Here is a 25,645-nt window from a genome sequence, read left to right on the forward strand (position 1 = left end):
AATGTAAGAGAAGAAATTGTATATTTCATTTTTCATGGCCCATTTAAATGTCAGCTGAACTGACAGCATGAGCTGCTTTAAATTTCATACCCTGAGCTTTCTGTTTGTTAAAACAATCTAAAGAAAAACATCTTGTGACTTTACATTGGGTACAGGCTGATTACCTTAAATACTTGTTATACAGTGTGGGGTGTAACTTCTCCATCTAACAGGTATTTGGAGTGTTACAGCATTATTTTCTTGTTGTTTAGACTTTGAAACAAGACAGCATGGTGGAGTCCATGCAGCTGGATCTGGACCAGACAAATGAAGAGCTTGACAAGTTGAATTCAAGCCATTTGGAAGAGAGGTCTCAACTCATTCAGGATCTGCAGAAACGTGAAAGAGAAATCGATAATCTGAAAGAAGCACTGGCAGAAAAAGACAAGGAGATGTCCGTCCTGTCTCTGAACATGGCAGAATATTTAGAGCAGGTTATGATCCTGAAGCATCAAGTGCAATGCAAAGAGGAGGAGATGCGAGGTTTGGAAGAGGCTTTATCAAAGGATGAAAGGGAAATGCATTTGCTGAAGGAAGAACAGACAGCTGATTTGAGAGATGCCAGCAGGAAAATCTCTGTGCTTTCTGAGGAGAGTGACACCATGAGAATGGAGCTGGAGAGAGTTAGAGCTGAGAATGAAGCTAAAACCAAAGAAAACAAGGAATTAATAAGGCAGAGCACCGAGAACAATGTGACAATTAAGGATCTCCGCTCTGAAATCAAGGCCAACAACGTCACGTACCATAACAAGCTCGTGGAGTGCGAGTCACAAATTACTCTGCTGAAAGAGCAAATTACTAAATCATCTGAAAAGCTGCAAGAAACAGAGGATAAACAAAGAAAAGAAATGGAATATTTGAAATCTCAGCTTGAGGAAAGCAATGTGCTGAAGGAACAATGGAACAGTTTGCTTAAAGAGAAAGAGAGCAAAGCACAGACATTGGAAAATGAATTAAAGTCAATTAAAGATTCATACAACAAATTGGTTTTGGAAAATGCTAAAAAAGATGAGGAGTTGGCTGAGTTATCCAGAAAGCTCACAGAACATACTGATCATGAGAAAACAGCTAAAAAAGAGTTGCAAGAGAAACAAGAGCTCATTATTTCATTAGAGCAGAGACTTGGGGCTTTGGAGAAGCAGAATGAAGAGACTAAACTTAAATTAACTGGGGATCTGAAAGCCAAAGAGACGTGTTGCAAAGAACTTAGTGACCAATTAAATGAAATGCATAAACAAATTAAAAAATGGGAGATAGAGACACAGGAGAAAGCTTCAGCTAATAATCATTTGCAGGCAGATCTTGAAGGGAAACAAGAAATATTAGCAGAGCAAGTAAAAACAAATGAAAATCTGAAAAAGACCATAGGTACAATGGAAAAAGAGAAGGAACAGCTAATCAGAGAAAATGAGAATTTGTCCAAACTCCTAGATGTGAAAGAGTGTGAGTTGTTAAAGAAAACCCAGGCTGTGGCAGAATTGGAGAATAAGTTATCTGTTAGCACTGCTGAGTACGAAAAAACTCTTTCAGTACTAAATTCTGATAAAAACACACTGGCAAAAGAGATTGAACAACTGTCAGTAGTTACCAAGCAAAAGGAAAGTTCAGTTGCAGAACAGCTGGGGGAGAAAACAAAGGAATGTAATGTTCTGGCTGAGCAGTTGTCTGAAAGCAAGGAACAGATCCAACAGTTGCATGAGCAAGTGCAGTCACTGCTCATTCAGCTGAAGGAGATCAGAGATGAAGAAATAAAGAAAGAAGAAATGTTAAATAATAAATTATCTGAATGCAGTGGTCTAATCCAAGAGCTCACCCATAGCAAGGAAAATAATTTACTCCTGCAGGAAAAAATTCAAAGCATAACTTTGGATTTTGAAACTGCAAACAGGTCTCTAGAAGAGAAAAATCTTCAAAATGATTCATTGCGGAAGGAAATGGAAGAGAGTAAGCTTTGTGTTGTAGAATTGCAGAATGAAATAAAAAATCTTAAAGATGAGAAAACTAAATTGACTCAGTTGATAGAGGAAAGAGACCTGGCTGTGAAAAGTCAGGGTTCAGAACTTGAAAAGTTTCAGAGGCAAATTTTTGAAAAAATGGAAGAAAATACAGTGTTAAATAATCAGGTACAGTTATTAAGCAAAGAAGTGGATGTGCTTAGGCATGAAAAGGAGGACTTTTCAAGCTTATTGAGTGAGAAATCACATGAATGTGCATGTCTCCAGTCCGAAATTACTTCAGCAAGGCACCAAGCACAGACAGCAACTCTAGAAAATGAAAAATTGAAAGCAGACTTAGAGACAGTTAATGTTACAATAATCAGCAAGTCAGAGGAAATAGCTGCTTTAACTTCACACTTGTCCCAACAAAGTCATAATATTTTAGATTTGAAGGACCAAATTGACAGCCTGTTGATGGAGAAAGAAAACTTAAAAATTACCTTTGAGGAAAAAGAAACTCTCCTTTCTGAAAAAGAGGCTTTGATTCGGGAAGTGAAAGATAAAGTGGCAGGGGAAAAGCAATACGTGGAATTCATTGCAGATCTGCAAAACCAAATACAAGCCCTGAACCTCGAAACCAATGAGCTCAGACATGCAATGCAGGAAAAAGAAGATGAATTTAAAAGGCAAGCCCAAGAACTTAAATTATTAAAAGATAAATCTGAAGAGTCTGATGTACTTAGGGTTCAACTGTCTGAGAATATGGAGATTATTTCTGACCTTCAAAGTCAACTTAAAAACATGACGGAACAGTTGTCCCAGTTAAATAATTTGATTGTACAGAAAGATGCATCTTTAAAACAAAAGATAGATGAATGCATCAGTTTAAAAGCACAGCTTTGTGAGGTACAGGATTCTTGTGTTGAGCAGGAGAAACAGTTACAGCTTTTAGCCTCTGAAACAGAACAGTTAAAAGTACTTGTTTCAGAAAAAGAATCAGCCATCAACAGTATTTCCATATTCAGTGAGAATTTAAAGATGCAACTTCAAGAGAAAGAGACTGAGTGTGGTGTCTTAAAGAAACAGATGGTGGAGTTGCAGGAAATGAAAGAGACTTTCCAAAAAGAAATAGAGCACCAAAAGAATGTAATAATTGAGAGGGACCAGTCCTTATCAGAAAAGGAATCATCTCTTACAGAAAACAAAAGTCTCCTCAAAACTCTGGAGGAGAAAGCAAGGAAGGATGAAGAGAAGACACATTTAATTTCTCAGCTCCAAAGTCAGGTCCATGAACTAACACAAGAACTACAAAATTCTAAAGAGCTAGTCCGTGAGAAAGAAAATGCCTTTTTATCTCTTCAGGAGAAAATTGAAGCACAGTATGAGCTGAGAACTGAGTTGAATGTGGCTCTTGGGCAGAAGGAAGAAGTTATTGCTGGACTGCTTGATTCCTTAAAGAAGAAAGATGCCAGCATACAGTTGGCAGAGAGCAATGTTAATACTCTTTCTAGTGAGATTGATGTTCTCAGATCCAAATTAGAAGAAAGTGGAACAGCCATGAAAAACCTGACTGAAGAATTCCAGGAAAAGAACGAGAAGCTTGATAATCATCAGAAAAAAATTGATTCTTTGACTGTTGAACTTGATTCTCTTAAAAATGAGTACCAAAAAGCACTAGACCAAATAAATACCCAGGCACAAGAACTACAGCAGAAAGACTTGGCTGGGGAGTCTCTGCGTGTGACGTGCACTGAACAGGCAGAGAAATTGGAATGTTTGAAGTTGGAGTTCAACAATGTAAATTCCAAATCATCTCAAGACTGCCACGATAATGCACTTTTAATAAATAGTCTACAGTGTCAGGTGGAGTCTTTAGAGAAAGAAAAATCCCTGTTGAAGGATGATGTTGGTAAACTGGTGGCTGAAAACACTCAACTTGCTGCATCTCAGACTGATTTGCAAAAGAAATTAGAAGACCTCCGGGAAATCCATGCAAAACTAGAAACCAGTGAGAATTATGCAAGGATGCAGATAGATGCTGTCAAACTGCAGATGAAGACTGAAAAAGAGAAGTTACAGATGCAGGTTAGTGTGAAGGGTGAAGAACTTTCTAAATTAGAATTTAAGTGTCAAACTCTAGAACAAAGTCTGCTTGAATCGGAAAACAAATGGGTGACAGAACTTGATAGGGCAAATTCACAAAATAATGATCTTACTGAGCAATTGAGCAGCTTAGAAAGTGAAATGAAATCAAAAGATAGCGAAATCCAGTCCTTGCAGCAAGAGCTGGATCTTATAAAAGAGAAATTAACTCAGAACTTATCTCCATTACTTAGTAGTAGGCTTTTTTGGAAAGAAAAGGCACAAATTTCAGATTCTGAACTGCAGCCAACTGATAGTAAAACTCAGTTGGAAAAATTCTCCACTCTGGTAACTGCTATTATGAGAAAAGAAACAGAAGGAGAACATTTGCAACTGGCACTTTTAGAAAAACAGAAAGAAATAGACACCATGAAAAATGAATTAAGAAACATGGAGTCACTTGAGAAGCAGAAAGAGGTGCTGCAGAGTGACATGGAAAAGATGAAGGGCAGGTACACGTCTGAAATGGAATGTTTGTCAAAAGAAATGGTCTCACTCAAGGAAACATTAGGCAAACAAGAGTGTCTCTTGAAAGAAAGGGAGGAGTCTTTAGCAGAAATGAATGAGCAGGTGGAATTTCTTCAAGACAAGATGAATAAATCAGAAGAAATGGTGAGAACTAGTCAAGAAAAGCTGCAGGCTGAAGGTAAAAAAGTAGCAAGTCTGCTTGAAGAAGTGGAGGAAAAAGATCACCTCATCAAAAACTTAACTTCCCAGGTCAATCAGCAGAAGGATTTAATTTCTGGTCTAAGCCAGCAAATGAAAGAAAAAGACTCTTCTGTTACCCAGGTCATGGAGTCATTGTCTAATGAAATGTTGAATTTTTCTGAAGAGAGGGGTGCATTAAATGCCAAACTGCAAGACCTGGAAGCTGTTCATAATAGTTCAGTGGCGGAGCTAAACCGCGTATTGCAGGAACTCGGGGATTGTAAGAAAGAACTGGAACATAACCAGGTTATGTTAAGCAGTAGAGAAGCTGAGTTTAAAGATTTAATGAATGAAAAAGAGGAAATGAAGTGTAATCTTGAGAAAATGGGCAAGGAGAAAGATAATCTGAAAAAGAAGCTTCAAGCGGCATTGATAGTAAGAAGAGATCTAATGCAAAAAGTTGGGAAATTAGAAAAGAGTGGACAGGAAGAAATAGAAAAAGAGCAGAAAAAAGCAGAGGAGCTGATGAAGCAAGTTGATGAGTTAACAGACAAACTGAAACTAATTGAAGGACAAAATAATGATTTTGAGTCTCATCTTGGCACTTTGAAACAACAGCTGATAGAAAAAGATGCCAAGATAAGTGATCTGACCAAAACCTTATCTTCAAGAGCATCTTATTTAGAGGAACTTCAGGACAATATCACAGAACTAAATGATGTCATAGCTGAAAAACAAAATGTTTGTGAGCAGAACCTAAAATCTTTAGGGGAGAAGGACTGTATGCTTGCTCATCTGCAAGAGGAGCATTCTCAGTTGCTCTTAACTCTTGAAGAGGTGAAATCTGAACTTAAAAAGAAGGAAGAACTGTTGAAAAATTGCAGTTTAGAAGAGCTTGGTTCAAGTGCTGGAGACAGGAATGAATGTCTGAATCCCAACAATGACGTTAATGCCATGAATCAATTGCAAAAAGAAAAAGAAGCTTTAGAGAAGGAGCTTTTGGTCGTGAAAGGAGATATGAAAAAATTCCAGCAAGAAAGGGAAGAGCACGTGAAACTGGCAGCAGATTTTGATGAACAAAAAGCCCACCTTGAGCAGCTTCAGCAAGAACATAATGCACTCTGGGAAGTTCTCCAAACAAAATGTAAACAGCTGGGCTTTAACCAGTTAGAAGGGATGGAGCTGGTTCCACCCAAGGCACTGCTGGGAGGAGAACAAGCTGACCCAAGGAATTTGGAATCAGACAAACCAGGAAACAAGGCTCAGGTTGCATCCTTTGAAGAGTCAGAAAACATGATCACTTCCGTGCCAAGTGAAGACATCGAGCTAAAAGAGCTAAGAAGTGATTATGCAAAACTTCAGGAGGAAGCAGAGATGTTAAGGAAAGAGTTGAGAAAAATATTGGTTGAATTTATTGATGATAAAGAAGAAACAATCAGTTTAAACTCTTTGGGACAGGAGAAACCATGTCAGGGCAGCTTGTTGGAAGACCTAAAGCATCTACAGAAAAAGCTGAAAGCGCATCAGACTGAAACCACAGAGCTCAAGGCAGTGCTTGAACGTGTGAATAATGAGAAAAAAGCACTTCTTAAAAAAAGTGAAGAGGATTACAGGATGAGTCAGGAGGAACTGCAGAGGTCAAGAATTGAAGCTAAGCAGGAGGTTGCAGGAAAAAATGAGGAAATAGAAGCACTGAGATGTTCACTTATGGATTTAAAAGAGAAACATGGTCTGGAAAAGGAATTATTAAACAAAGCCATAAAGGAGGGCCAGGAAGAAACCCACCATTACAAAACAGCATTTGAAGACATGAAGAGTGAAAAAGAGGAACTTCTCAGCTCTTTGGAAAAGTCCAATGTGGAGCTAATTAAGATGAAAAAGGAGGTAGAACATTTCAGTGAAGAAAACAAAAATCTCATGGCAGAGCTGCATATGCTGCATGAGAAGGCTGAGATGAGTAAACCTGTGGTGTTGGGCAAAGGGCTTAAGGAAGAAAATAGGACTGAAAAGAAATTGGGAGAGGTTGTCTCAGAAAGTAATTCTCTTCAAGGGAATTTGGAAGGAAATGTCACTCCTTTTCAACTATCAGAGACTGATTGCTCTGGGAAGCCTAAACTGAGAGAAGCAACAGAATGTGAAATCCAGAAACAAATGCAAACAATGGAAGAGCCACTGGCAAAACCTGCAAATTTAAATGATTCCAAAGCCCAAGAGCAAAGAGCTGTAACAGAAGAAAGGTCCAGAGAGCGCCTCCAAAGGAAATTGCAGGCGGCTTTAATATCACGTAAAGAAGCCCTGAGAGAAAATAAGTATCTAAAGGAACAGATTGATCAGTTGATGTTGGAAAGAGAGGAACTGGTGAACAAGACAGGAATGCTGGAGCACTTACTAGAGCTTGGCGGAGAAAAGCAGAGTTCAGGTGCTGTGGCTCCATTGTCTGGAGAGGAGAGCCTCGCTTCGGAAAATGCGAGGTTGCTGACCGAAAATGAAAACCTCACTGCAGCATGTGAAAGTCTGAAATCCACCATGGAGTCCATAGTTCAGGAAAAAGAGGCCTTTTCTTTCCAATTAAATACCTTAAAAGATTCTCAGACAGTTGAATTGACAGGATGGAAGGCTAAACATAGCGAATTAAAGCAGGAGTATGAATCGCTTCTTCAGGCGTATGAGAATATCAGTAGTAAGGTGGCAGATATGAGGCAAGTCATTGATCTCAGTAGGAAAGAGAAGCAAGAGGCTGTTCAAAGACTCATGGAAGAACAGTCTGAAAAGGAGGCTCTGCAGAAGCATTTACAAAATCTCCTGAATGACCATGAGGTTGTTAAGAATCAACTGAAACAACTCGGTGAATCCAAGAAGATGGAGGTTGAGCAGCTACAGAGCAAAGCAGAAAGGCAGATCCGTGAGCAGGAGGCCAGGATGCAGGAACACCAGGATCGTCTGTGTGAGCTCACTGAGCAGAACCATCAGCTGATGGAGGAAAACGAGCAACTGAAACAAACCTCTGAAAACCTAAAACAGGCTTTAGAGAAAATTCAGAATGAGAATGATGTCCTTCATAATAACATCACTGTAACTAAAGCAGCCTTGGGAGAACTGCAGGTTCAAATGGAAGTGTACCAAAATGATACACAATCCAAAATCAGTGATGCATTATGTGAGAATGAATCACTGTTAAAGGACATTAATGTGTTAAAGGATAAACTCTGTGAAAAAGAACAAGCTGTGCTTGTCCTAGAACAAGAAAGAAAATTAATTTCAGAAAAAGCACAAGAAACTGAGAAATCTTTGCTCCACAAAACTCATTGTCTAACAGAGCTGGACATGGAATGTAAAAGTCTAACACAAGAAATTGTTAGTCTAAATGAAAAAGTTAAGATTTTAAAGGATGACAAATGTTTGTTACAGGAAGAATTAGAAAACGTACAAGAAAGTTCTTACAAAGTAAAGAATGAGAGAGAATTTCTTGAGACAGAATTGCTTAATCACATTAAAAAAGTTGATCATCTTACTGATAAGATGAAATCTGCCCAGGTACAGAATAACTTGTTATTACAGCAGCTGGAAAAGTTAAAGGCAGAAAAATCTAATGTGGTTAGAGAAAAGGAAGAGCAGCAGCTCCATCTTGTAAAGATGTTTGAGGAGAAGGTGAAAAGTGCTCAGAGGGATAATAATGGGACTAAAAACAAAACAAAAGAGTTGCAGGAACTCTTAAAGGAGAAACAGCAGGAGATCAACCAATTGCAAAAGGATTCTATAAAGTTCCAGGAGCTGATCCTGGATTTGGAAAGATCTGTGAAATTGTCACAGTCAAAAAATGAAAAATTCGAAAAGGACTTAAGTAATGCATCAGAAAAGCTGGCAGAATCAAATGATGAAATACTTCATCTCAAAGGAAAGCTTTCTGCACAGATGAACTTGTTGGATCAGTCAAAGAGGGAAGTGGACAGGCTTAAAGATGAGAATCTTAACTGGAGGAAAGAACTTCAAAAGAAGGGAGATGAACTGCAGCTTCAAAAGAGAGGATATGAGAGAGAATTGGAATTTCATCTCCAGCAGCTGAAATTGCTTCACAAAAGTGAAATTTCGAACCTGGAGGAAAGACATGGTGCGCTTCAGAGAGAAAAGGATTGGGCAATGAGTGAGGTTCAGGGTTTGCAGGAGGAAGTCAGCACGAAGGACTCTCAGAACAAGCAGCTGCAGGCAGAGCTGAACGCAACTCTGGCCCAACTGGCTGCTTTCACGAAGTGCATGTCCTCCCTTCAGGATGACAGGGACAGGGTCATCACCGAGATGAAAAGCTGGGAAATGCAGTTCAAAGAGGCCATCCAAAACAAGGAGAAACAGCTGGAAGAGAGTAACAAAAGAATAGCGGCCTTGCAAGATGAATTGAAAGATAAAATGACTCAGATTCAAGAACTAAATATCAAATATTCTGTGGTAGAGGAAACAAAGGATGAATTGTACTTGAGGCAAAAATCTGTTGATATGCAGCGCTATGAAGAGCTCTGCAGGATAAAGGAAGAAAATACTTTATTTTTTAACAGACAGCAAGAGCTGGAGAGTGTCCTTCAGTCCAAAGAAGAAGCTTTGCAAGCACTCCTGAAAGAAAATAATTCTCTTAATCATCTCATAGAGAATAGTAAGAGTGCAGGAAGAGAGATAAAAGCTCTGGAAAGTAATTTTACAAGACAGGAGCAAGAATTGCAAGAGCTTCTACTGGAGAAGGAAAAAATGAATGCCGAATTGCAAAAGCAGATAACCATTTCTGAGCAAATGAAGATCATGTTAAATAATAAAGACAAAGAAATTTCCTTACTCATTTCTTCAAAAGGAGATGAAATTTCAGATTATCTGATTCAGGTACAGACTCAGCATAGGAATCAGATCAAAGAGTATGAACTTCAGGTAAGCTCTTTGCAGATGGAGAGACAGCAAGCTGAGGAGTCTCGCCAGAAGCTGGAAAATGAGCTGAGAAATCTCCAGGTAAAAGCAGAAAAAGCAGGTCAGGATAAGGCTGCAATTGCCAGTGAAATAGATGCCTTTAAAAAATCCATGTCATCTCTACAGAACGACCGGGATGATCTTTTTACCAGATACAAGGAGCTGGAACATCTTCACCAGGATGTCTTAAACCAGAGGGACAGTCTTCTAGTTGGCAGTGCAAGTGAGACTAATGCTTTGAAACAGGAGTTAAGGGTGCTCCTCAATAGGATAGATGATCTGCATTCTGAAAATGCAATGCTGAGTGCACAACTGATAAAATACAGGGAAGATCTTAACCAGGTTTTATCTCTGAAAGACCATCAGTTGAAGGACTTACTTAAGCAGAAATTGGAATGCATTAAAAGCCTTGAGCATGAAAAATATGATCTTCAAAAACAAATAAAAGAGATGCAGCTTTCCAGTGAACTGCAGAAAGGGGCTGCTGTGGCTTTGGAACATGAAAATAAAAAACTGGCATCTAAAGTAAGGGATTTAGAATCTCTAATCACATCGCTAAACAAAGAGAAACTTGTTTCTGAATCTGGAGAGAAGCTGCTAAGTAGTGAGAGTATTCAGAAAAAAGAATCCAATGGGCAGCCTGGAGGAAAGCTTCAGAAGAAGGTTCAGGAGCTCCAGAAATCCAGAGGCAGAAGTGCAGATGAGGAATACAGTGGGACTCTTTTGACACTTGAGGATGGAGATAAACCTGATTCTTCTGTGGAGAAGATGCTGCTCGAAGTTCAGTCTCAAAACAGTGAGTTGAGATCTCAGAATGAGGCCTTTGGGAAAGCAATGACTGCTCTGCAGAACGACAGAGATCGCATCATAGAGGACTTTAAAGTTCTTCAGAGCAAATACACCTCTGAGCTCAAGAGTGAAAGAAAAAAAGGAGATGAACTTGCAGCTGAATTGCAGGGGTTTAAATCCCATCTCATGAGTATCCTCAAAGAAAACTCTCTTCTGCATGAGGCTGTCCTTGATGCTGCAGATCAGGTTACCCTTGCTCAGGTGGCTGATGACATTGGAAGTGTCTGTAGGACTTTAGTCAGTCGGGAGCTGGAGGTGAGCAGGCTCTCAGCTGAGTGTGGGAATTATGCGCAGCAGATTGAAGCGTTTGCCAAGGCTATGGCCAGTCTCCAGGATGACCGAGACAAATTGCTGCAGGAGCTCAGCCATCAGAAGGTAACTTCTGAAGCCAAGCAGGGCACAGCTTCATTTCCCATTGATTGCAGCAGCATCAATGAGAGAAATTATTTTAAAAGTAGTTTGGATGTGCCTCAGAACAATAAGAAAACTTTGGTAAGTTGTAAATAGCTATGGACATGGCTCTGTAATTTTATTCTTTGTGCAGAGAATGCTCAGAGACATGGTGGATTCTGGAGTTAAACTTTGTAGATTGTGTGAGTGCTGAGATAACACTGTGTGCCCAGAGGAAGTGTGTTTACAATTTTGGGAGTTAAGGCAATTACCCTGTTAAACGAAGCAAATGGGGAAAACCTTAGTCTGTAATTAGAATTTCAGCAGTAATCAAACTTCACCCATCTAGTTCATTCCTGTTCACTAATGATGTTTATTAAACCTAGGCTAAAGAAGGAGCCAGCCTTGCAGCTGTTGAAATATCCAAGCTGAAGACCAAGGTGGATGATTTGGAGAGAGCTTTGCATCAGACAAAAGCCTTCCAGGCAGAAACTGAGAGAGAGATCACATCATACCAGAATGAGCTAGCTGGATTAAGGTATAACAGTGCAGCTTTATCTTCTTCATTGATTTGTGTAGCATATATAATCACTTAACATCTGTTGTTTTATATTTAGAATGGAAAAAAACCTCCTTCTCTCCGAGTCCCAGGCACTGAGGAATCAGTGTCAGATCACAGTGGCTGAGAAAGACCGGCAGATTGCTGAGCTCCAGAGGCTGCAGCAAGACGTGCTTGGGCAGAAGTCACTCCCTGCTGGCAGCAGTTATCCAGTCAAGGTAAAGAGATGGAATGTAAAAATGGAAGGTAGCAGTTCATTGTCTGAAATGTACAACCTGCTTCTCAAAAGAGCTGCCTGTAGTAATCCTGTAAGTTACTGTCTTAAATTAGTTAAATCCAGAATAAAAAAGGAAGAAGTTGAAAAAAAAATTAAATGGGTTTGTTTCTTTCAGATTTATTATGGCTGTAACCTATTTCCAGGGACAGGCTTTTTAAGAGGATCAAAAAGCTTGGTGGTTTACACTGACAGCAGGTTTCACAGTTCATAGTTGATGCAGAGAGGTTTTAAACACCTAATGAAGTTCATAATTCAGAGCTTAAATCCATATCTAGTACCTGCGGATTGGACTAGGGCCTAACTGGGGGAGAAAGGGGAATAAAAGTGTTCTTGTCCTTCCCCTGAAGCAGCTGGAGCTGGCTTCTGCCAGGAACAAAATCCTGGATTAGAAAGGCAGCAGCTGACACCCAGGCTGGCAAATGCTGTTTTGTAGACTCTCATGAAAGATTCAAGGAAAGTGCTATTTTAGAATAATATTCTTACTTACCTTTTCTGTGCCAAAGGAAGGAAGCAGTATTCATTTTAATTTCATTAAAACCAGCATTTTAGTTGCCAAAGTTTGCATGCTGTTCATTTTCTCTGATTAAGAGAATGAATAAGAGCTATTGACCAGTAATGTCTGTGGGTATAGGAGTATTTTATGTGGTAAAAACCTTTTATTTCATGATTATGTGGGTGAATAGATTCCATAAAGCATTAGAGATGGCACATATCCCTCCTTTTTTGGAGATTAATATCAAAATATTGAGCTGCCAGTTAAAGAAGGCCAAAATTGTAAATTGGTAATAAAATGTTTTCAAAATGGATTATTTTGGCTTTAAATTCATATTTACCAAACAACTGTTTTAGAAGTCATGAATACAAGACTTTATTAGCTTGAAAATAATTTTTGAAAGGTGTTTTATGTTAATCCTTTGCTATTTCCCCCCTTTTTTATGCTTCACATTATTTGCAAATTAAAAATTAGGTTGGGTTACCTTTTTGTGGTAATTTTTTTGTTATTTTTTTAATGAAAATATTAACACTATATATATATACATAAAAATTGTATTCAAAGCGTCTTTCCGATGTGGTATTAAGTTGTGAGAAGAAAATAATCTTGTGAAAAGGGTATTCTATAGGGTATATTTAGTGTTGGGGTTGTGGATTATTTAGAGAGCACCATTTACCCTGAATATCCTGGTATCTTTAAGGCTTTGGAAACTGCCACCCTTGCTGGAAGTGCAGATGGAGCAGATGAAATCAAACGTGTCCTGGCTGAGAAGAACCAGCTGCAGACTGAGCTGCAGCACTGCCTCCAGGAGATGCAGCAGAAGGACCTGCACTTCCAGCAGATTAATTCCAAGGTACTTTGGAGCAACAGCTCTGATCCTGAAAAGCTCACATGAATCTAGGCTGGCCTCATGTTGGAATATTGTTGGAGTGGTGGTGTCTTGCATGATGAATGGTATTTTACTTTGAATCGCAGATATTTTAAAAGAGCTCAGCCTGGATATTCAATTAAATGTCAGTTCCCTTTCTGCCAGGCTTTCCTGACGTGGTGTTTGTGTGAGAGGTTTATTTGACTCTGCATTCTGAAGACATTGGTGAACCTCTGAACTTCTACTCACAGTCAAATATTTTTCATTATAGACAGAAACAGGTGTTTGTCTTAGCTGGAACAAGATTTCAGCTTCTGGTTTGGGTGTACTGATGGCAGGGGAAATCACTGATCTGCTTTCATTATTTCCTCTGCTCATAAAACACCTTAAATCCCAACTGAACTGTGACCTTGCCAGAAAGTGGATGTAATTTTGAAACAGCAGGTCTCAAATCTTCAGGGGTTTGCTGGGAGAGCTAATTTTAATGACTTCAATGTGAATTTCTCTCAGGTTGTGCAGTCAGCAGAAGAGAATGCTGTCCTGTCTGCCCAGCTGAAGACTCTTTCCCAGACTCTGAGGGACAACCAGCTTCATTACACTGATCTGCAAAATCGTTACTTAAGGCTGGAGAGGGAGTATCAGGCAATGCAAGTGGCATCTTTCCAAGGCTCAGTCCAGGTAAACAGATACATGGAAAGGTTTTTAGGTTTCTTCCTTCTGTGCTTACACTTTCCTGGTTTCCTTGCTAAAAATGAAATGAAGTACTTTTTTTTTGTAGTGACCCAGTACTTTTGCTGGCCTATGACTGAAGATAATTGTCTTTATTGTCGTTAAGCTGGTCGAATTTGACTTTTCACTTAAGGAAGTTGCTTTATGTTTTTGGGGTTCTTTGTTTTAAAATATCTTTGTTGAGTTGGTCTGCAGCTGGCAGAGATAACTGGATGATCACTGCTCAGTGGATCAGGAAATGAAGTGATAATTTCACATCAATTGTGGATCATTTTAAGTGCTTGAGTAGTACTTTCAGAAGTGAGATCTATGTCACCAGTTCAGCATTTCAGTACCCCTTTGCCAACCCCTCATACACATCTGTAAGATTGTTATTCGGGGTTGGAACTTCATGGTTTTTAAAGTCCCTTCCAAACCAGTCATTTATGATTCATCATTATTCCTTTATTTTTAAAAAGTTTTCCTGTACTGCCTTGGTTACTCATTAACAATCATTAATAGAACACCCTGAAATAGCTTATGGATACATATAGAAACAACCCTTGCTCTTCCATAAATGGAAATAAATCCAAACAGGAACTGTAAATTAAAAATAAGTGAATAACTGCCTTGCTTCTGGAATTGTAGATGCATTTCTTTTCCCTCAGACATTGCTGAGAGATGGAAAACATTAAGTGGCACAAAGAATTATCTGTTCCACTGTTTTGTGGTCCTTATGGCTTCTGTAATTGAAATAAAATCTTTTGGCAAGTAGAAAAATGGTCATTGTTTGAGTTTTTTTTCCCCCTTAATATTTTCTAGGATGAAACCAGAGCAGAAGTTCCCCCTGGAGCACCACAGGAGAGATCTGGGATTATTGTGGAGATAGACAATATGGAGCTAAATGAGCTCAGGAAAAGGTCAGGACTCAGAGCATGTATTAGCAATATTATTTTCCTGACAGCTGTGTAGTGAGTGTGAAAGTAATGCTTTTTTATCCCTCTGAGGCATTTGTGTGGAGAAGGGGAAGGAGTGGATTTACAGTGGATTACATGAATCATAAGGCATATTCTTGAATTGTAATCATTTGGTAATACTTATGGTTTGTATCTGTACATAAATATACTGATTATCGGTGACTTTATCTCAATATTTAAGCTAAAGCATCTTATTATAGTTAAGTCTATCATGAAAAGGAAGATTTCCTAATAAAAAAACCCCAATAATTCTTTGAGTCCATAAAATACTGATTTCAGATTTTATTTTGTCCCAGGCTTGCAGAGACTGAGCAGCAGTATGAGTCAGTGCAGCAGAGTCTCTCCCAGCTCACAGAAACACTGGCAGAGGAGAGGAGGAGGAGAGAGGCTGCAGAAGAGGCTCTTGGACTCTCTGAGGAGAGAAGTAACAGGTAAAACACAGATTATTTGTTTGCCTTTTATTTATAGTGAGATTAGTGAGAGGTTTTCGTATGAGTCTTCAGGTACTACACTACTACTAATGGTAATAGTAATAGTAATAATAAACAAACCTGCGTGTGAGCCCACCGTGCCTGAAGCAGTGAAAATCCATGTGTTAAAAAGCTAAGTTAAACACTGGATCAAGAAAGTCTTACAGGCTTTGGGATTTTTTTTTTTCTTTATTTAATTTCTTCTGTTAGATTCAGTAGTCAGTGCTATTTCTTGTTTTCCAGGTTAGGAAAAAAACTTCCCGCATTACAACTTCAGCAGAGCCACTGGTTAGATTGAAAATATTATGCAACTGCTTAAATAAAATGTCCTCACTACCATCACCTGAAAAACACTGTTCAGTCAGCTGGTGATGATGGGGATTAATTCTGAATAAATGAAACACCTTGAGTGTAGATTGTAAGTTGTTGGGAAGGATAAGGATTTGACAGGAAGGTTTTACAGATCTGTATGTGTAATAGAAAGATCTTTGAATGTAGATTTTGAAGAAGGAATAGAAGTGATAGTAAGTTTTGATATAGGGGAAAAGAATTGTTGACTTAGTTTAACTGGGTAACTAAGAAGGAAAAGAGTAAGGGAGTTGGAAGGGGTTTTTATGATTTTGAGTAAAGGATAAATTTATTTTCAATTAAAGATGTTTTTACTAAGTAAAAAGATTTTTACAGATAAACAAAAACGTTATGTTGTAAGTAGAGAAGATTTTAGAATTTTTTATTGTAAGAAAACTGAAAAACAATTTTTAGTTTAAATTGTAACATACTAATTTTTTGTGATTGAACAATAATAACATGGATATGGTAATGTTAGTAGTTATGATAGGCTATAGGTAATAGTAAAGGTATTGATTAGTTGTCATGTATTAAAATTATTTACAATGAAAAGTATGTTATGCATTGTAACCGGAACTAGAGGAAGCTTTTAGATGAACCCACGGCTGTGGTTGAAAAGGCTGTGGGCTGGGCTCTTGTCACCCATGACCTGTGAATTGTTGCATGATTTGGATATAATTAGCAGTATTTTAAAGAGTCCGTTTGGAATTCTGCATTTTTCGTTTTGGTTGTTACAATTTGGTTTTTACAATTGTAAAGAACAAAATCAAAGTATTTTTCAGTAAAAAACCACCCAGTAAACTAAAAAAAAAAATTAAATAATTAGGCACTTTTTAAGAAAAGTGACTGAAGCATTTTTATATTTAATTAAATCAAGTTCAAAAACCTTGCCTAAGCAAGAGCTCAAAGAGCTTTTAAAATGCACTATAACTCATGTCCCAAATGCTAACTTTAAAAAAATCTAGTCCCCCTTTCCGATGTACAAAAAACATGTTAGAAATTGTTTTATTTAGTATTTTTTGTATATGTTGAAGTGTATAGGGTGCTACTATTAAAATTATAATAATAATAGTAATTAGAGACTGAAAAAGACCTGGCAACATAAAGTGAGTCAGCTTTCTGTGGGGACCTTCCCTCAGTCATTTTCAGTATGCAAAATAATGTTTTTTGTGTCAATTCAGTACTTAAAAGAGGCAATAATTCAGCAGTGCATGTCTCTGTGCCTTGAATCTTTCCATAGATTTGAAGTAGGCAGTTACAGGCCTGTCCCCAGTGACTACACTGTCCAGATGGAAGCTGAGGAGGAGAGGGAAGCCTTAATCATCAATCCCAGTGAACATGTTGTTGTGAGAAAGGTAAGGGAATTAAAGCCTTTAAAAACCCTGAATTACCAGCTCTGTAAAAGTGGTGGGGAAACATCCATAATTTCTTTCTGTTGGGGCTGTGAGTCCAAGACCAGAAGCTGTGTAAACCGTGCCAGAAAACACACTGCATATGTCCAGGTTAAAAATGTGTGTAATCATATTTATAGTACACGTGTGGCCATTAGATAAACTGTGTCTGCATTAAATTATGCATGCCCAGAATGCAGTATGGATATTTATGTGTGTGGAGTGCATAATACACAGCTTGGATTCATTCCTTTCCCCTGCCGTTAATGCTGGGTTTGGGGCCTTTACATAATTTTGATGTTTGGGATTGGTTGTGCTTTGGGGTCAGCTGTTGTGTCAGGGGCAAAAGGTTTTGTAGTGCCTCGGAAATCCGGGCTGTAGTGGAGCTGTTTCTGGTTTGTATTCCTGATTCTTCCTCTGATAACTTTTGTGTGTTCCTCAGATGAAAGGAGGAGCCCTTTCCTTGCGCCGCTGGCTCCGGGGGCGAAGCCTTTACTGCTCCAAGCTGCTGACGGCCCGAGCCAAATCCCGCTATTTATTCCTCACCTACCTGGTCACACTACACCTCCTTGTTCTGCTGTGCCTCACTGGTGTGCTCTGAATCCACTGCACTCCCTGGGTGGCTCCTTTCCCTGTGGACAGTGCCAGTCCCAGCCTGGAGACTCCTCACATGTTGCTGTTCTGCTATGCACTGGACAAATCCCTGGGACACTACACGGAACCTTGAGCTTCTCCCGTGAAATTCCTGCATATCACACTTGCTCCAAAGTTGACTTGAATTGCCCTTTAACAGTGGGATATTATATTTGCTAAGGAGAAAATATTCCCCTCTGTCCTCTGCCCTATAAGGAAACTGCTGCATACAGGTTATTTAATATTGTTTGTGGGTACATAATGGTTGATTACTACTGAATGGGTTGTAAATGATATCTTTTCTATACAAATTTTATTTTAAGAGTTAAACTATAAATTCTAAAGGAATATCAAGCTATTACTGTATATTGGCTTCTTGATTATAACAAGGAGTTTTATGGAGTGCAATAAAGGAAGAACTACTGGACTTTTGATTTTCTTTGGTTGGTTGGGTGTTTTTTTTTTTCTCTTTTTGGCTGAAAAGAAAATAATTAAGAAGGTTCGTTCTCATTCAGTGTGTAAAGATGCACAGATCTGTGTGTGGTAATGAGGTAAGCTGATGATTAAAGATTCACAATTGAGGTGACAAATATCTGCAACTTTTTATATTCTTTTTGTAAATTTTCTTTCTGTAACTTCTGGGGTTTCAGTACTTTTTAAATTTACTTGCACTTTTCTTGGTGGGGCTTAGTTACTGCCTGTCTTGGAGGCAAAATGTTCCTCATCTGCAGAAATTCAAGCTTCTAAAGACACAACCTGACATATTTTACATGTTTCAGCTTCAAGGTAGAAATCAATAAATTCAGCTAAGAATCTTGTGGGAAAAGGAAAACCCAGTGAATATTGAAAAGGAAGATTCCACCAGTTTTACTGATGAGCAGAAACAAGGCTGACTTGGAGATATTTTAGTGAAGTGATTTATCTGTCTAAGAGGTAGTTACTGCTGCAGGTAAATACTGCAAAGCACCTTTTTTTTGATGGGTCTTTAATTTAGTCTGATAAAAGTTTGGATTTTTATGTAAATCCAATGTATTGTACTATAATTGATTTTTTTTTTTAATAGTGATGGCTCATTTCCTTTGAGTGGCTGATTCAGTCCCTGTGTTTCAGCCCTGGTGTCAACCAAATACTGAGATAACTCATAAACACCAGTTACACTGGGAACATGAGTACTGAGGGTGCTGACTTTTCCCTTCCCAGCCTGAAAATGGGTGTTAGCAGAATGCTAATTAACCTTTTTTAGCTAATTATGTTATAATGAAGCAGAATGTTTTCCAAAGGCAACAATGGCCCTTCAGTCCTTCCAGTTTTACTTATCCAGTATGAGAGATTTTTGACCTAGGGGGAGAGAAAACAAATCTCTGTCCTGAGGTTCAGTGAGTCAAAAAGGATCCAGAGGTCTTTGAAATTCTGTCCTGCTTCCTCCAGGCCTTTGTGCTGTCACTGTGATAAGCACAAACTGGGGGAAAAAAAGAAAAAAAGTCAAATGGCTTGACATGGAGATATCCTGTGAACTCAATTCCAGAAGCTGATGAAAATGTATTGGGAGGTGAGCTCATGTCATTTAGGAAGTCATGTCATTTTCCTGGGTAGGTATTGCCTTGACAGTGTGCTCATGTTACAGTTCATGATTTAAATGCTTGGCTTCACTTGGTCTGAGATCAAGCAAATTAAAGAAATTTGTTAAAAATTCCTACCATCAAATTCCAGTGTCTCAGCTGATGTAATTCCTGATGTATTTAAGAACTGAATTTCCCTTTGTGCTGTTGGAGCCAGAGTCTGGGTGCAGTGCTGGAATGTTGGATACTGCTGGTAAATAATTGGGTTTATTGCAGTCCAAAGGCTTTTCCTGGGGGTTTTGGGAGAAAATAATAATTCATAGCAATGTGAATGAGTGTTCAAACCCACCAGCTACTAGAACTGAGGGATAAACATTCCCACATTAAAGCTCTTTCCAAATTTATATGATAAAATCCATTTTTGCCTTGTTAGGGACAAGAACTTTGCTGGACAAGTGCTGTTTTTCATTCCTTTCCCATTTCTCAAGTACCTTTCCTTACAGAGTGAAGTTGCCAAAGAAAGAAAAATAAAATCTTTTTAAAGTTTCCAGTCCTAAAAATAACCCAGGAATCCATGATGGAGCCTGCCCTTGCTGAGGGTTTTGCCATGAATTTCAGGGAGACCAGGACTTGGAGGTGTTGGAAGTTGAGGTGTTCCTGGGCAGTTGTGCCAGCTGTCTCTTGTTCTTTTTCCCAGAACACCCATTTCCATAAAGTGTTTACCACTTATAAATATGGAATGGGTCCTGGAGTGAGCTCTCCACATTAGAGTGGCTGATATTTAAAAACACACAGCAAATGTTTCCCAAAAATTTTTGCTGGGGGTTAGTTTAGTTAGTTAGTTGTTAGTTTGAGATTTGATGATCATCCTCTAAAATAAAAAAATAAAATTCAACATTCCATGAGGGGAAAACTGCAACCTCTGAAGTAACTGATGTTCTTGGTGGTTTATTTACCATTAACTACTAATGTTACAGCTGGTATGTGTGTACAATCAATTAATTTTAAGCAAAGGAACTTTCTAGCAGATAATTTCTCCTTGGAAGAGGTGGAATTTATGCTTAAATCCCAATAGAGGCAAGTGTGTATCCTGTAGCTGAGCTTGCCCATGGTCACAAGACCAATTAAGAGAGGATCCCAGGACTCTGGAGGCTGCAGCAGGAGATTTCCCCTCTGAAAGAAACTAAAGGCTGCAAATGTCCTGATTTATTTGCTTTGTGAAATCCTATCCAAGTGGGAATTTATGCGGAAACTTCACATGCTTGGCAAGATCCATTGACTTTACTGGTTAGGTTTATTTTTTTCCCCAAAAAATTGTTTTTTAATGATGTGAACGTGTCTTACGGAAGAAAAGCTCCACCTGTTGGAATGTATTCATATCATGAGTCAGATTTTGATTTTTCTGATCTGTCAAAACTCTCCCCTGAAGTTCTGTGGGATGAATAATGTTTTACCTCATATGTTGTGATATTATTTGGGGCAATCATGACAATGCAATTTCCTAATGCAAATGCGAAAAACTTACTAAAATCAGTGTTTAATAAGTGATTTTTCTTTTAGAAGTTCTGTCTTTGCTTTATATTAATTAATGAGTTTTTGAAAACCATTTGACTTCCAGCAAGGGAGAATCTCACTGTTTAAAGGCAAAATAGTGGAACTGCTTAGACAGAGAGCAACCAAGTAAGTGAATCTAGAGAAATTCTATCTTTTCCACTCATTCCTTGTGGAACCATGAGTTTTGCTGATGCTCTCCTTGCCTGGGCTCCTGTGTGAGCATAAGCAGCACTTCATTTTTGAAGTTGCCTTGGTATTTCTGGGGGGTTTATGGTAGGAATTATAACAAAGTTGTTACCTACAAATTTACATTTTAGTTCCTTGCATGTTTTGGGGATGCATTCTGTGAGGGCATGAGCAGGAACAGTATTTCACAGGAAGTTTTAACTTAAACATGTCCCTGATGTTCCTGAAAAACTGTACTAATACTGGAATAATGTCCTTTGCAGGGTGTTATGGTTGGAATGAGTCAAAAATACAGCACAAAATAGAAGAGGGATCCTGACACTGGAACATCCCACTGATGTGGAATCATCACTAACTGGGATGATGTGGAAAAGGTGCATTTTTTTTTCCTTTTCCCATACTAGTCAGTCATGAAGTTCCTACTGAGACAAAACATGTGTCAAGAATGGAAAGGAGCTAAAGCTAAAAAAAAAAAATACAGGTTGCAATTCATCAGAGGTGAACTGGAGAAATATTAAATTGCTGAAATTGGGAACAAAACCTGTGAGGTGCAGAGGAGGGTTTGTTTTCCCTCCTCAGAACTGACTTGCATGAGCAAGAGGATGGGTTGGTGCCCACATCTCACATTCCATGTGACATTCTCACTGTCACTTCCAGAGGAAAGGACAGACTGGGGCTTCCTCCCACTATACTGATCTTTTGAGAGGGGGATTTCTTTTTTTTTTCCCTGAAGCATGTTTTTCTGTTGACAAAAGTTAGCTTTTCATACCTAGGTGGTAAGATGCATCTTTATTCCCCATCCAGCACCACTTCCTTGGCATTGTGTAAGGAGCTCTGCAGAAAATGCCAGTTCCAGGATGTCCCAGGTTCAGGCAACAAGGTGTGCTCTTGGGAGAAGCTGCTAAATACCTTAAATATCCCAGGTGTCCTGGTCTCTTGGGGAAGTGTCTGGGTCTGTATGGGGAAAACACTGTACAGTCTGACAGGGGAAGCTCCACAGGGAAATGCTCCTGGTACTATTTTCCTGTGGAAAACGCTGCTGAAAGGGAGATGCAGGGCTGGGATTGTTCTGTACTCTGCTTGCTGGGATGAGGTGCAGTTATAACTCATATATCTGAATTCAGTTACCGTGCCGTATCCATGGACCCAAGGTGTTCCACATGAACAGACCAAAGCTGATCCAGGAGCAGTGGGAGTTCCTCCTTGATATTTGGAAATAAGTTGCTCACTTACTCCTCTAGATGGAAGCACAGTACTTGCATTTCATTCTCTCCCTGCTGGCTGCAAGCACCCTTTTCTAACTACATCCCGTTATGTTTATCTACCTCACAATTTTCCTGCTGTCTGCATTCTGCAAGAAATAACATTTTCCTGTAGGAAAAACAAAATCAAATTGTAGGCCCATATTTTATTTCCCTTATCAGCGTCTGGCAGCTGTCCTGTACACAGCACACACACTGGTGCGTATTCCTTGTCTGGGTACTGCTGGGTGCAGGAGCAGAGCATCAGAAACTGAGTGAGAAGAAGGAATTAAGGAGAGTTAAAAAGGTGGGATGTGCTTTCCTGTAGTGTGTGTGGTTATTTTCAGGGAGTGACATGATGGATGCCTCATGCAGTGCTGTAACTCAAACAATCATCAGGTACTAAATGGGCTCTTGCAGCTGAAACTTTCCTTCTTTTTGTCTCTCTGATGCAGGAATTACTTGTGGAAGTGGCTCCCTAGTTCAAACTGGTAGGGAAGAGACAAGAAACAGAGTTGGTAACTGCTGTGATTACTGCAAATAAGAAAAAAGGGTGATTTTGATCCTGGTGTGATTTTGATCTGAGCCACAAATTTCTTCCCAGTGCTTGGAAATTCTACTCCTGAAAGCACCAGAATGTGGAGTAAACAAGAGAATTCCTGGGTAACGTGCCAAGGATGGGACAAAAGCACAGCAGTGCAGTGCCCAGCCATCCACAGGGCACAAAGGGGGGTCGCCAAAGGCTGAGGCTGGGTGTGTGGAGGGGGAGCAGGAGTGGGAATAGTGTGGGATGCACAGGGGGTGTGGGAGTGAAGGAGGAGTACAGGCAGCCATGGAATGGAACGTTGCTGCTCTCCCATGCTTCAATTCACAATATTCCAACTGGAAAATAACACAGGCTATTGTCCAGCCCTGGGCATCTGTTCCCAGGAGCTGACCTGACAATGGCTGAGAGGGAAGGCATCAGGACCCAGCATTTTCTGGCTCTGGTGACAACATAAATGTTTAACTGAAATGCTGGGATAATTTGGGTTAATTCCTCCTCAGTAATTTCTCTTTGCTAGTGTGCTTGCTGCTCACATTTAATTCTCATGACCTATAAAATCAACACTGGATTGTTTTGGTTCTGGTAGAGTATCTCTATCCATTAGCATTCTGGTTATCATTAGGTCAAATTTAATGGGCTGTACAGGGCCTGATTGTGCCTGGTTTTAAAGGAAAACCTGGAAACTGCCACAGATTTAGGCAGGCTCCTGCTTTATGAGTTCAGGTTTGTTCTTCACTGCAGAAACTACCTACTGCTGAAGTACTTTGGGAGTTATATAAGCACAGAGGTGTCCTTCTCTTCCCTTATTTCTTTCCTGTTTGAAATAGCAGTAATTTTCTTCTTATATCTGATTTATATAGATATTTTTACTTTTACATAATTGCTTTCTGGTTTATTCTACTTCTCCCTACATTTGTATTCCAAACCTTCAAATGAAGCATGGCCTGGCATCCCAAAGCCCAGTTCTGGAAACAGCCAATTATTTCTTTTTCTTTGAAGATTGATATAGAATTGAATTATTTTAAGCAGCTGGTGATTTTAATTAATAACTCCAGCTCTGGACAAATGTTCATATTGTAGGTGCTTCAAATTTAGAGAGGATCTCTTTTCCATTTGAGTTCATTATGGGGCATAAGAATACTTGTCTCTAGGATATAATACTTGTTTTTCAGATAGTCCTCAAATAAACTTACCCATAAAACTATCCTGATGTTTCGTGTTAGGTCAGAAAAAAAATAGCTGAAAAGAGAATAAACACCAACCTAGTGAATTCAAATTTGGTGAACAGATACGAGTTTGGAAGATTTGCTCTTGCATGCTTTCTGTCTGTTTTACTATGGCTGTAAAAATGGAATAAAATTTTTTTAAAGCAATTAGTTTTATGATATGAAAGATATTCTATGTATTTAAAATACCTTATTATTTACTATAATTTAATATATTACTTACTGAAAGTAATATAATAAAAATACATTACTCAGGCTGTATTTGAAAAACTTATGGCTTTTGGCCAAAAGTCCACATAGTAAATAGCCAGGGATAGAAGTAAGTGTGATTTAAATACAGAATATAGGTATAGAATCACCTGGGGAAAAGGAGATGTGGCTCTGCACTTCCCTTGGTGCCCACTTTTGGTGTATTTAATGGGAAGATTATGCATCCATTTAGCAACAGTGTAAATAAATTAATTAAGTTGTGAGCTTGACAGCAGGAATGACTGGGAGAGAATACAGCTGGGAGAGAAATCCAGCAGCAGACCATCAGAACAGCCAAGTTTCTAACAACCAGGAGGAAGAGCTCCTACAGGAGACGTGTCTCAGGCTGTTTTTCTGTCATTACACTGGAATGATAAATTTGGGTTTCAAGTTGTTTAAAAGCTTGCTGCTTATTACTGGTGGCATTAAATCCATTGCAGTAATTATGAATTATTGGTAATTTACGTGTTCTTTAATTAAAAGCATACTTTTCATTAAAAGTTGACTTATTGGTGAAGGCATTAACTTCTGAAATTCAAAACTGGAGTTTCTGTGTTTTTGTGTGTATGTATAAACTTTAGATTGCTGCATTGTTGCAGCCCTGCCATCGGTGTAAAAAAATTTATCCCAGGGTTTAATCTCCAATTATTATTGTCAGTAAAAACCTGACCTGGGTTAATGGAAAGGTATCCACTAGCTAGGGTGATTTTCCTTTTAAATGAAATTCCAAAGACAGCATGCCATGCTGTTCAGAGAATAACCACAGTTCAGGAGGGGACCCAGAAGCAGTAACTGTCAGTATTCATTTTAAAAAAAAATTGTCTGTCCCTTCATTTTGTGTTAAGTGTAGATCCTAAAGTTTTTCCAACTCTTCCTTCCAGATCCTTTTGGAGATGTTCCATGTGCCGGCCATGTATGTTTAAAATCCAACTATTTGTGTGCAGACTTGGTATCAGAAATGCCTTATTCATTTTGAGTGGAAAATTGAGTACTTCATGTTGTGTGGCATTGGATTTGGAAAATGAATCAGGAACTGCTGCCTCCTCCTCCTCTCTTGAAAAGGGCATGGAGCTTCCTGATGGACAGGGGAAGGGATCTGCCATTGGGAATGGATGTTGCTGAGGACCAGGAGGGTTTTGCTTGTATAATTGCTATGCTGAGGTTACGAAGGAGGGGACTGGAAGGTACTGTCCTTGTCCTTGGTCTCCTAGCCTCACATAGCTATTGTTTTCCTGGAGTTTTCTTAGGGAGACAGCTTGGACTAGTGAGCCTTCCTCTCATTTTAGTGGTAGGAAAAAGAAGGGGATGAAGAGAGAAATAATGTGATGAAACTCCTTTTCACGCAGGGCTGGAATCCAAAGGTATCCAGGAAAACACTTAAAAAGGTGTTGTGGAATGTGATTGTGACTT

At 39.0% G+C, this 25,645-nt stretch overlaps 1 protein-coding gene across 3 annotated transcripts in view; it reads left to right on the forward strand.

Moving 5' to 3' along the window:
• LOC116997202 (golgin subfamily B member 1-like) overlaps positions 1-18,107 on the forward strand; it is a 35,000-nt gene extending 16,893 nt beyond the window's left edge. For 2 of the 3 annotated variants that reach the window (XM_042779360.1, XM_042779361.1), the window contains exons 21-29: positions 252-11,051; positions 11,336-11,487; positions 11,567-11,726; positions 12,979-13,131; positions 13,657-13,824; positions 14,677-14,774; positions 15,128-15,262; positions 16,890-17,004; positions 17,483-18,107. In XM_042779360.1, coding sequence (XP_042635294.1) covers positions 252-11,051; positions 11,336-11,487; positions 11,567-11,726; positions 12,979-13,131; positions 13,657-13,824; positions 14,677-14,774; positions 15,128-15,262; positions 16,890-17,004; positions 17,483-17,641 — 11,940 coding nt within the window. In that variant the 3' untranslated portion in view covers positions 17,642-18,107. The remainder of the gene's footprint in view (positions 1-251; positions 11,052-11,335; positions 11,488-11,566; positions 11,727-12,978; positions 13,132-13,656; positions 13,825-14,676; positions 14,775-15,127; positions 15,263-16,889; positions 17,005-17,482) is intronic. The other variant, XM_033061539.2, reaches the window with a different exon arrangement.
• The last annotated feature ends 7,538 nt before the right edge of the window (positions 18,108-25,645 follow it).

Source organism: Catharus ustulatus, chromosome 6 (genome assembly GCF_009819885.2).
Source record: "Catharus ustulatus isolate bCatUst1 chromosome 6, bCatUst1.pri.v2, whole genome shotgun sequence".
NCBI classification, from domain to species: domain Eukaryota; kingdom Metazoa; phylum Chordata; class Aves; order Passeriformes; family Turdidae; genus Catharus; species Catharus ustulatus.